Raw genomic sequence first — 12,698 nt, 5'->3', positions numbered from 1 at the left:
AACTCCTTCGATAAGGTTATCTAGTCTTCAATTGAAAAAAAAAATCACTAGCAGGAGGCAGAAAAATAAAGTTATTTAATTTTTGGGAGGGATGATGATGGTGTTATAATGTCAGTTATTACCTGCCTTCATCTTAATTTCCATGGGTAACTTAGTCCTAAACTCCTGTTAATATATTGGGAAACTAGCCACTCAAAGTATCCATCTTTTTTTAAGTGGTATCAGTTGTCCACAATTAAGTGCTTTCACAAACTGAGAAAACAAACATTTCCACTTTAGTGGATGCAAAAATGAGCCACATTGTTTCTTGGCTAGTGCTGTAGTGAGAGTTAGGGCCAAACTCAGTAGCAGAGACATTTCTGAAGAAGGGTCTAGGCCCGAAACATCAGCTTTCCTGCTCCTCTGATGCAGCTTGGCCTGCTGTGTACATCCAGCTCTACACCTTGTTATAGCAGAGACACTGGTCTTGCCCACTAGTTGAAGAATTGTTGCTAATCCTGCACTGGCTTTCCACGGAGACCTAACACTATTCAGTGACAATTGGCCACTCATTAAGACAGTGTCAGGCCTCCACTGAATTAAGGCCTTATTTGGATTTTTTTTTTTTAAATCGTTCACATCCACCCCTCCAACAAAAAACTGCTGCTCAATCATAGGGTGGCAGCACCTCGAAGATCAGTGACCACCGCCAATATTGCACTGAGCCTCCATAGAGGATTAGTGCTTGTTCCCCTGCAGATGTCAGCATGATGGAAAGAGGACAATTGGCAGCAAGGAAGGGGAGATAATGGATTGCTGTAGCCCCACGCCTTCCCAACACCAGTTACTTCAAATTGGACACCAAGTGCCTTTGAACAAGGGAACTCCTATTAAGTCACAGGCATGTTTGTTTGGTGCTGTCCTGAATGGAGTATCCCTGCATACTGCGGCTTGAATAGGACTAACATCAGTCAAGGGCTTCAAGTGCCCTTCAGGTGGGAAAGCCACCCACACGACTTTGCATCATGACTCAGGAGGAGGCAGGAAGAGAATTGGATTTGCAGCTCAATTCCTCCCACTTGTTTTCATTCCTCAGCCTTGTCCCCCCCATGCTTAGCCTCTGGGCCCCAAAGTCTAGTGAGTTTTTGCCTCACGAGTAAAATCAAGCACAACAAACTCTGAAAGTGGCTGACAAATGGTCGTCAGCATCAGAAATACTGCATATGTAATTATGCAACTTACATTAATCAACAGTGAAGATAACAATGAAAACTCCCCTTACAATATCATGACAACATGTTAACGTAGCTGGAGGAACTTTCTGCTTTAATAAGGTCATTAATTCAGATTTTTTATGCAGTTAACAGAAAATAACATCTGAGAGGGTTAGTAAAAATCTTGCAGTTATATTTTAGGGCACACAGTTGCAAGCTGCTAGCTGTTAATAAACACACAAGGACACCAAACTGCAAGTTGCTAGTTCCCAAGAAGGGACACCATAAGTATTCGGCTCAGAGACTATAAGCAATATGGAACTAATTTTAAGGCCATGAGAAGATAATGTGGGATTACCCTACCATTTGCTCTGCTGCCAACTTGTCTGTAAAACAGCAAAGAAGTGATAATGTTCACAGGCCCACAAAGAAAGGGGTTACATATTCATTGAAACATCTGTACCCCGAAAGAAGTCATTAAAACACGAGGTGCATTTGATGGGGGAAGACAACTGATATACACAAGCCAGACATTAATCATGTTAAGAACAAATTGCAGCAATAGTAAAATTAGATTTGATAATATGGTCATGCCTTCACACTGATTGTATGTTAGTCAGATAGGCACAGCCATGTTCTGATTGGTTAGTTGTACTCTCATGCTATGCATGATACAAACCTAATTGATAGTAATGATTGGATGTAGATAATGGTACACCTTTTAATTGGTGTGTGTTAATTTCTTGTAACTGAATCCAAGAGTATAACTGACATTGTAACCCTTTCTTCTGGGCCTCCAGTGTGCAACGGGGCCCTTGCTATAGGTTGCAATAAAGGCTTTTTTAAACACACTGAAGATCCCCATTTGGTTGCTGTCTGCTGACAAGGGTCACAGATGCCAAAAATTCCCGCAATATCTGAAGCAAGGTTTAATATGTGAAACCACTGAATCACAGAAGTTTCTGTTGTAGAAACAGTCCCTTCAGCCTGTCGTACTTTGCAAAAGCAATTCAAAGATAACTGCAGTGCCCTACTTCTTTCCCCATAACTCTCTGCTTCATGTTTAGTTAGTTTTCCCTTACTAGATACAATTCCCTTTTGTCTCAACTCTGCCTGTGACAAAGCTATACAAGGCCCTGTTACATGAACTTTCTCCCATTCTTTCTTCCCTCACTCTTGTATCCTATATCTGTAGCTTCATATCAGACAGCTTAAACAGAGTCTAAACATCCATATTCATGATTTTTACTACATTCTCTTACTTCCAGTTGATATTGTCATCAAAAATCTATTGCACTTTTTAAAACAGCATTGCCTTTGCCAAGTCCATTGTGGCCATCCTTGGATTAATCCCTGCCTTTCTAAATGGTTACTAATTTGATCTGCACTTGTCATATTACATGGTACACTTTCAGCCCAATGATTTACATCATGAGAATGCTAAGCATTCATTCAGCGTAGTTGCATTTCATGTGTGGTGTGCCATTATTAAAATTACACAGGTCTGTCAACATTTTTTCTTCCTAAAATAACAATTTCCCTTAACATAATTTAAATTAAGATATTTGAATAGGCAAGGGATAAGTAACAGGTTTCCAAACAGGCAATTAGAATAACCATTAATATAGGAGACCAAATATTCTATGCTGCATCATGGCTTCAGGCAACCAGCACCATAAAACTGTCAAACAATAAAACACAGCAGGTGAATATTATAGATTGTAACACATTAGGGTAATATCATACAATTTCACCAGATATTCTTTGAGAGAAAATTTCAAACAGTTTTGCACTTTTGCTTTTCCCTGTAGTTATTTCTTTTTCTCGAGAGATTAAATAAGTTGTATTGAGTCCATGACAGCATGAATTGCACATGATGCATTGCAAATAGTGGGCTTAATGTGCCAAATGACCTTTTTCTCATTCCAAACTTGCTAATGTTTCTATATTCCTCATGTTTGGCTTGCACTAATGGTGGCATAATTCTAGGTGCCCCATCTACTGTCACAGAATTATTCTGCTTTCATAAAAATGTTGATTTTTTTTCCACCAAACATTCAGCACAGTGCTGCCAGAGGTGACAGCACTCGTTCAAGATATAAATGTTCTGCTTGCAAACCCACTTCCACTGTAGAAAGGACCGCAGACTGCAGGAGTTCTCTTCATTTGTCATCCGTAGCAGCAAGCATCGAGAGGTCTGCAGAGGTGAACAGCGATGTCCCATGCCAATGTAGCATCTCAATGTTGTAATCTATATCTGCTGCATTATATGACTCCTGCCTAAGAATAGTATCCTGGTCTATCGCTATTCACTATAATCTCCTGACATTTTACGCCAATCTATTTCACTATTCCTTTGATTAATGCCGTCTGATCTTTATTTCCCCCAGTCATGACTTTCGCATTAATCTCTGTCATTTCTCTTGTTCCCATTTGCAAAAATTTACGGTTCAATGCCACTGTTGTACTAACGCACTGCATTTATTTTTATCAATATTTCCCATGTAGCATTTCAAAAACAAACTTCTTCTCCATAAAAGCATTTCTAGGTCTCCTTATATAAATGAGACAACTATTTCATGGTAATTACAATGAAAGCACCATCATTGCTATTGATTTAATTGATAGACTCCTATCAGCCACTGCTATAAGCTAGGAATAATGATGTAACATTGCAGCTTGACTTTGAGAACCAGACTTCTCTATTTCTGACAGTGTTGTCCCTTTAATTGAAACGAATAATCAGATTTTATGACATACAGCAAGAAATTGTTCATTTAGCATCTACAAAGCCACAAGACCAACTAGTTTTTTTTTAAAGATTCAGACTCACAACAGTACAAAAAAAATCAAAGAGAAAAGATCTAACGTGGCAAATACTGATATCCATGTACATTACCCTGGACTGACGTTGGTGGTAATTTATCAAATGAATCCAGTTTTTCCCAGGAATACGCTGGGATGGGGATAGCTTCTTTCGACCTACAAGTGAGTGTGACATCATTTCCAGCATCAACAGTTCCTTGAAGTCTACACGATGGGATAGCAGGTGGCACTGAAAGAAGAGAATACAAAAGTAGCATGGTTAGAGCATCAGTAAAACACATTTCCCAATTGAAACGTATGAGAATACAGGAGCAAACAGGTCTTATATCACCTGGGGAAAAACATATTATTGAGCAGCTCTTCAACTCGTTTAACTTCAGTGAGAAATGCCACAAAACTGTTAGACGAACACAGCAAACAAAAGTAAATTACGTCATTTTTACACAAAAATTATTAAGTTCCAGAAACATGCTCCCATTACATCTGAATCTCAAGTTAGTGACAGTAATCACCATTTCAAGTTCCATAACGCTGTATGATGCTCCAATCATGTTTTTTTGCAGAAAGAGTAGCACAGTTCATAGATAACACAGTCTTCACCAATTTACACAGGCTATAAGCTCAGTCAAGTACAGTCACCTTGACTTCTGATTTTACCTTTACACAATTAATGGTAGGGCTCTGGACAGTGTTGCCAAACAAAGACACCTAGTGGTGCGGCCGCATTGCTCCTTGAAAGTGGAGTCACAAGTAGACAACATGGTGAAGATGATGTTTTGTGAGAATATTTTAGAACACTGCCTTCAATTCTGGTCACCCTTCTACAGGAAGGACGTTGTTAAACTTGAGATGGTACAGGAATGATTTACAATGATGTTGCTGGGACTGGAGGGTTTGAGCTATCGGAAGAGGGTGAATAGACTGGGGCTATTTTCCCTGGAGCGGAGGCTGAGGGGTGACCTTACAGAGGTTTGTAAAGTCATGAGGGGCATGGATGAGGTGAATGGCCAAGGTCTTTTTCCCAGGGTAGGGGAATCCCAAACTAGATTTAAGGGGAGAGGGACAAGATTTTAAAGGGATCTGAGGGGTAACTTTTTCAATCAGGGGGTGGTGCTTGAATGAAATGAGCTGGTATAGGAAGAGGTGGAAGCTGGTACAATTAAAACATTTAAAAGGCATCTGGACGGGTCCACGAATAGGAAAGATTTAGAGGGATACGGGCTAAGTGCTAGTAAATGGGACTAGATCAGATTGGGATGTCTGGTTGGCGTTGGACTGAAGGGTCTGTTTCCATGCTGCATGACTCCATGACTTTTAGGTACGTTTATGGTGTGAAACTGTGTATTAAATTCTCAAATAAGAAACAGGTCTAAGAATCCTACCACAGTTTCAAAAATATTGAACATCATTCCACAATATACTCTTCCTTTCAATGAGGTGATTGATTAGGGATCTCAATGGATGTCCAAGGAATTAACTGGTACAGAAAAGATAAACCACAGATGTTACATCAAGTAAAACCATCAGCAGAATTTTGGCCCTAATATGGGAGTAATAAATCTATCTCGCTGATCAGCAAATTTGTCGGCTGTATCATAACCACTAGACTATTGTCACAAAGGTCAGATCAGGGTGGAATGAATAACCGTCTCCGAAGCAGGGGGGCAATTGAAGTAATAATGGCTTATCAATGATCAGAGACCGACTGGAAGCTCCCAGTCAGCCTGTCGGCCTTGCACTGTAGTTTCACATGGGATCTGCCTGCAAGTGACCTCCCAGTGGTAGATGGAGGAAGGCAGTTAGCATTCCAGACTGATTCAAAGATTTCCTCTCACCCCTACAATCTGTGGGTAGTTCACGGCAGTAACCAGTTATGGCATTTTCATTTTTAACATTTTAGAAGCACTGAGAGGGTGGTTCAAGATGCACACATTCTATCCTTTCCTCAGCTCCCCAAACCTGCAGTAATGCAGTTACTTCCAAGCCAGAATGTCTCCTATGGGACCCATGGCTTTGGTAGCCCACCCACCAGCCTTAATTATACAGGAAGCCTACCCACTAACCAATAATGCAAGCAAAGCTCACTGTTGAGTGATTGCTGTTTATTATTGCAAAAGGAATGGAATGTAAACGTCCAGAAGCTTTACTGTAGCTGTACAAGTGCATAGGTGAGATCACATCTGGAGTACAGCTTATATTTTTAGTTTCCTTATTTGAATAAAAAAAAGACAATTGCTTTAGTAGCCATTGGAAGGAGGAGGTTAGTTTGATTCATTTCTGGGAAGAAAGGCTTATTTTGTGAAGAAACGTTTAGCAGGCATGACTTACACCCATTGGAGTTTAAGAGAATGCAAGGTGATCTTATTGAAGTATGTCAAACGTTCGGTCTGTTTCCGTGCTGTATGACTCGAAGGCTGGATAGATTGGATAACAGGAAGATGTTTCTTCTTGTGGGAGAGACCAAAACTACTGGATCTAGTCTAAGAATAAGAGATTTTCATTTTAAGACAGATGAGGTGTTTTTGTTTCTCCTCCAGAGGTTTATTAGCATGTGGAAGCCTTTTCCCCAGGGGATAGTAGAGACTGGGTGTTCATATTTATTCAAGACAGAGTCATGTACATTTTTAATGGACAAGCGAGTCAAGGATTTGGGGGATTGCAGGGTAGGGGGTGTGCAAGATTTGCAGGAAAGTGGAGCTGAGACCACAGCCAGGTCAGTCATGGCAAGCTTGAAGCACATGATGAATTCTAGAGCTGGAAGATGAATCTAAAACACCTAGATCTATCAGGTGGATTTTCATTGTACAGGGGTAACAATTTGACATGAAACCACAAGTCCATGTGTTAATTTAAAGATAACTGCATATTAATTCCATGGTAGCCCATTCTCCTGCTGTGCTCACCTCTAATGAGAGGATGAATTGCAGATGTAGTGGATCTCTGGTATGCCTCAGAAAAATGTCACAATCTTAAAAGAAAAGGCTGGTTAATTGATGCCGCACTGTTAGCTTCCCACTGTTGCCAAAAGCCAAAGAAACACTGGGGAGGAATTTGAATACTTCTTTAATATTTGCCAGGGGTTTGGGGGCGGGGGTGGAGGGGGTCACCTCTTATCTCACTAATCAAAATGGTCTCCATTGTCTGGGAAATCTTGCTGCCTATTTACACTGGCACCATCCCTCACCTCTTCCTCCACTACATTGACGACTGTATCAGTGCTGCCTCGTGCTCCCATGAGAAGCTTGAACAGTTTGTCCCAACCTCAAATTCACCTGGACCATCTCCAATACCTCCCTCCCCTTCCTGGACCTCTCTGTCACCATCTCCAGGTAACCATCTCAGCACCGACATTTCGGGCAGCACATGGCTCAGTGGTTAGCACTGCTGCCTCACAGTGCCAGGGACCCGGGTTCAATTCCAGCCTCAGGCGACTGTCTGTGTGGAGTTTGCCCATTCTCCCAGTGTCTGCGTGGGTTTCCTCAGGGTGCTCCGGTTTCCTCCCATAGTCCAAAGATGTGCGGGTTAGGTGAATTGGCCATGCTAAATTGCCCATAGCATGTGTAGATTAGGGGGATGAGTCTGGGTGTGATGCTCTGAGGTTCGGTGTGGACTTGTTGGGCCAAAATGCCTGTTTCCACACTGTAGGGATTTCTATGATCTATTTCAAACCCACTGACTCCCACAGCTACCTTGACTACATCTCCTTTCAACCACCCTCTTGCAAGAATGAGATCCCCTACTCCCAATTCCTACACCTCCGCCACATCTGCTCCTGCTCCGAAGATGGAGCATTCCACTCCTGCCGAAGTCTGTTCCTATCCTCCTATATTTACCATATGTCCAAGTTTTGTGCCATCCATGTATTAAAACATAAAAAGGACAACAGTGATCTGAACACCAATCCCTGTAAGACACTAGTGCACACCTCCTTCCAGCCTTAAAACAACCAACATTTCTCTCTTTGCTATGGGTCCTTTAACCAATATTGTGTTCACACAGACATCTCCCTTTGGTTTTCTTTATGGACTTCAATTTTGATGACAAATCTACCAAGACGTACTTCATCAGATTTGTTTTGAAAGGCCATCAAGACAACATCAACTGTATGATTATCCTTCCTCTCCATTACTTTGTCAAATTATTCAATCCAGTTCTTCAAACATCATTTCTGCCATAAACTGGCTGGTTTTCAGATTTTCCAAGTACATTGCATTCATATTTCCAAACATTTCTCAGTTGAACCAATGTTTGACTCACTAGGCTGTAACTGACCACTCCCTCTTGTTTTGAAGGCTGTATATTATTTGTACACCTGAATTCCTCTGGCCCCACTTCCAAAGCTATGAAGATTAGAAGCTGTGACTGTGATAAGTGTTATGAAGGAGGATTGGGTTTCCAGTGGATAGATGAGTTACATTCAGTCAAAAAGTGTCCTCATCCATATCTATCTTGTGATTCAATGATATGAGGTTTTATATAAGATGCTAGTAAGATTTAGTGGCAGGACTTCAATATTTTACCAACCTTTATTTTCTATTGCATTGACAAGCTGTCCAATTCGGGACAGCTACACTACAAATCCTTCCCTTAATATTTAATTGGACTCTCAGCTGTCTCTTGACACATTCAGAGATCTAACACTGAACCTGGGAGGATGTGCTTCACCGCACCAACAACAGCACTGACAACTTTATCCCACAATTGGCACTGCAGTGGGTCAGCAAGTCTCTGTCAACGGATTAGATGATTTCTAACTAAATAGCAACAGTTACCTTCTGACAGCAAAATAAACATAACATCTGCTGTATCAGCTGATACGGTCCAGCTCCAAACACAATTCAGAAATGAAAGTATTTGTAAAATGCTGAGTATACTAATATTGAATGTACTAATGCGCTTGTCATTAAAATCATACTCTGCACTATAGGACGTGGGCTAGCAGTGGTGCTCCTTTCTCAACACTGTACGTACACTGTATTCATGTTGTTGGGCAGCAATTCCTCACTTTCAAACACAATGCTGGGTACAAGTTTTGGCTACCCGATTCAAGTTGGATATGAAACAGATTCCATTTTTCCATCAAAAATCTGAGTATTGGAGATGCTGGAAACCTGAAATAAAAACGGAAAATGCTGAAATATTCAACAGATCAGGCAGCATGTGTCTGAATACTTTCAGGATTTTTCTGTTTTAAATTCAGATTTCAAGCATCTGTACCATTCTACATTCCAATTAATATCTAATTCACTTCCATTCCACATTCAGGAATGTCCAGCTTGAAGATTTGCTCTTCTGCCTGACAGAATCTCTGTGGACTCTTTCACCTTTTTCACTGTTCATGATTTCTTACTTTTCATCTCGTGCTTGAGTCCACCCTACTACGGACCATCCTTTGATCTTGGTGCACACACCGCTTGCTCAAAACTTATTACATCTCTAACTTTTCCAAGTTTTGATGAAAGATCATCAACTGAGTCAGAGTCATGGAAATGTACAGCACAGAAACAGACCTTTTGGTCCAACTCATCCATACCAACCAAATATCCCAAATTAATCTAGTTCCATTTGCCTGCATTCGGTCTATATCACTCTAAATCTTTCCTGTTCACATACCCATCCAGATGCTTTCTAAATGTTCTAATTGTACTAACCTCCATCACCTCCTCTGGCAGCTCATTCCATACACACACCACCCTCTGTGTGAAAAAGCCCTTAGGTCGCTTTTAAATCTTTTCCCCTCTCTCCTTAAACCTATGCCCTCTAGTTTTGGACTCCTCCATCCCAGAGAAAAGACCTTGGCTGTTCACCTTATCCAGGCCCCTCATGATTTTATAAACCTCTAAGGTCACCCCTCAGCCTCAGATGCTCCAGGGAAAATAGCCACACCCTATTCAGTCTCTCCCTGTAGCTCAAACCCTCCAACCCTGGCAACATCCTTGTAAATCTTTTCTGGACCCTTTCAAGTTTCACAACATCCTTCCTATAGCAGGGAGACCAGAATTGCATGCAGTATTCCAATAGTGGCCTAACCAATGTCCTGTACAGCCACAACATAACCTCCCAACTCCTATACTCAATGTACTGACCAATAAAGGCAAGCATACCAAACGCCTCCTTCACTATCCCATCTACCTGCAACTTCATTTTCAAGGAACAATGAACGTGCACTCCAAAGTGTCCATGTTCAGTAACACTTGCCATTAAGTGTAACTTGAAATACTAACTCTGCTTCTCTCTCCACAGATCCTGCCTGGCCTGCTATGTATTTCTATCATTTGCACGTTTTATCCTAACATTTCCATATTGTAATGGAGAGGGATTTCACTTGCCTCTTCTTTATATAAAAATTGTGTATGAGGATTTTTGCACTCATCTCCACAAACTCACCGTGAAAATATAACAACTATTCTCGTAACTAAGAAAGACGACCCAACGTGTGACTGCCTGCTTTAACCTCAAGAAATCAAAAACTTATTTGTGAGCAAACATTCAATTGCAGTTCAGAGAGTAATCACAACAAACCTTTGGCAAAAGGCTGCATATAACCCTTGTTATATTGACATTAAGTTCTTCATTTATCAGATAAACTCTGTCAAGCAGTGAAATATCAAGCATCCTTCAAGTGTTCCCCAGACAAATACGGTGTTGCAGCAGCAATGAGACATATTTAAGCTCCTGGAGCACACCTACATTTTACAATTTTATATTTGTGATGTTATTTCATGCTTTTATCAACATACTTCCCTGCCTCAGCATTCAGCACTGAAGAAGTGCTTTCATCACCGTAAAAACAGGCCTCGGGAGAATGTGTAGGTAAAATGGTGACTTCTAACCGAGACTAAATAATTGTCACAACAAAAGATAAATCAAGGAAAGCTATCAAAATGACAACAAAAACAAATATCAACAAAATTTATTTTCTTTTCATGATTTTTTTTAATCACATTATGGAGCTCTTAGATCATCCAAGACTTATACTTCATGTCAAAAATGGATAATCTAATCTTAAAACGTTCTTTCCATAGTGTTTGAAATTTCCAGGAGAATGCACATAGAGCTCCCTCTTCTTAGCTTCTGGAAAACAGTCTGGCTTCAGCCTAGAGATGCTCACAATGAATCCCAGATGATCAAGATATAAAAATTGCCCAACATCCAAATAATTCCTCCCCCAACATATTACTCTAAGTTTTAGTATTAATAATTTCACAATTTTTAAAAAAACTACAGTGTCTTGAAATAACTCAAACCACAGTTGTTACTGAAAGAACTGCGGATGCTCTAAATCAAGAATAAAAACAGAAGTTGCTAGAAAAACAGTGGTCACCTGCTCTCCCATTCCTGTCGCACACAAATAGTCATTCTTAAATTGATCATTAAAATATTTAGAGAAACATGGGCCAATCTAAACATTTGTAACTTTAAGGATGGAAAGAAAAAATAAATTACTGCAACAAATAAAAATCCAAATGCATTACTGGAATTAATGCTTCACAGGATTAAACAGCCTTTGCTCATGACCTTTCAGAATGAGATGAAAGGCAAGGTCACTGAAAATCTCCTGTTTAGCAGCATGAAGTGGGAGCATAAACTTGAACAGATTACCAAATATTGCCAGGCCATTTGGAGTTCACAGCTAGTGAAGGCCAGAGTGTAGAAGGAGAAAGAAAGGTCAAACAGAGTAAGTGAATGTTATGCTGAGCTGAGGTCCTTTTAGCAGCTCATAACAGAAAAACAAATAATCATATGTAAGTTTCTCAATCCAGGATGGTATCTTTCTAAAAGATGCCATAATTATGAAAGTGAGAGAGGGAAAAAGAAATCAATTTGGAAAGCAGTCTGTGTCACTGTCCTTAAATCAACAGATCACCTTCAATGCAGCAAGCCTCATTCATCAGAACTACTTTATTACATTAGAGTTTGGCATAGCAGAAACAAAATCATGGATAATTTCTTTATTTTTAGTACAGACAATATCGCTATTTCACCCAGATTGTTTTGATCTTTCTTCTTTAAATTAAGGAACTGGGTGATTCTGCTTTTGGTGTACCCCATTTTCTGAAAATATTTTGGGAGACGAAGATGTATTTGTATTATATCTAACATTGTCCGCTGGATGCTAATGGGGGTTGGGAAGGAGCAGAGCTGTCAATCAATGATTTCTTTGAAGGAAAACTTTTGTCCATTTACAGCATTACTGCAAGTGTTTGGATTTTTATTTTAAAAAAATAAAAGGAGACATATTTTACAATGCTCAGAGCCAGGAATACCCTGATGGTCTATGCATATACACAAAAATAGGCACAATTAATTTGTGGATGAAGGGTCTAGGCCCAAAATGTCAGCCTTTCTGCTCCTATGATGCTGCTTGGCCTCCTGTGTTCATCCAGCTCTGCACATTATTCTTAATGTTGGCGGTAGGTCACTCAAATCAGAAAATGCTGTTTTACACAAATTTGAACTCTCTCCATAAGACAATGGATGCTAGGTTGTTTTGAGCTTTCAAAACTAATGTAGGCAGATAGACTTGGTAATAAGGTTATCTGGTATTTGAGTAAATGCAGGAAAATAAGTTGAGGTACAGATCAGGAAAGATGTAATTGAGAGGTAGAGCAAACTTGGGGTGATTGGCTTGCTCCTGTTTCTAATGTTACTATCCTTCACTTAAGTGCTTAAAGTTTT

General features: G+C 40.1%; 1 protein-coding gene across 1 annotated transcript in view; it reads right to left on the bottom strand.

Annotated features, from left to right (window-relative positions):
* The window catches only part of igsf11 (immunoglobulin superfamily member 11), a 53,346-nt gene that overhangs the window by 19,307 nt on the left and 21,341 nt on the right, over nucleotides 1-12,698 (bottom strand). The window contains exon 3 of the mRNA XM_020531357.2: nucleotides 4,093-4,248. Coding sequence (XP_020386946.2) covers nucleotides 4,093-4,248 — 156 coding nt within the window. The remainder of the gene's footprint in view (nucleotides 1-4,092; nucleotides 4,249-12,698) is intronic.

This window comes from Rhincodon typus, chromosome 11 (assembly GCF_021869965.1).
Source record: "Rhincodon typus isolate 14 chromosome 11, sRhiTyp1.1, whole genome shotgun sequence".
Classification (NCBI taxonomy): domain Eukaryota; kingdom Metazoa; phylum Chordata; class Chondrichthyes; order Orectolobiformes; family Rhincodontidae; genus Rhincodon; species Rhincodon typus.
Note: the sequence above shows the minus strand (reverse complement) of the source record. Positions and strands in the feature narration are given on the sequence as shown.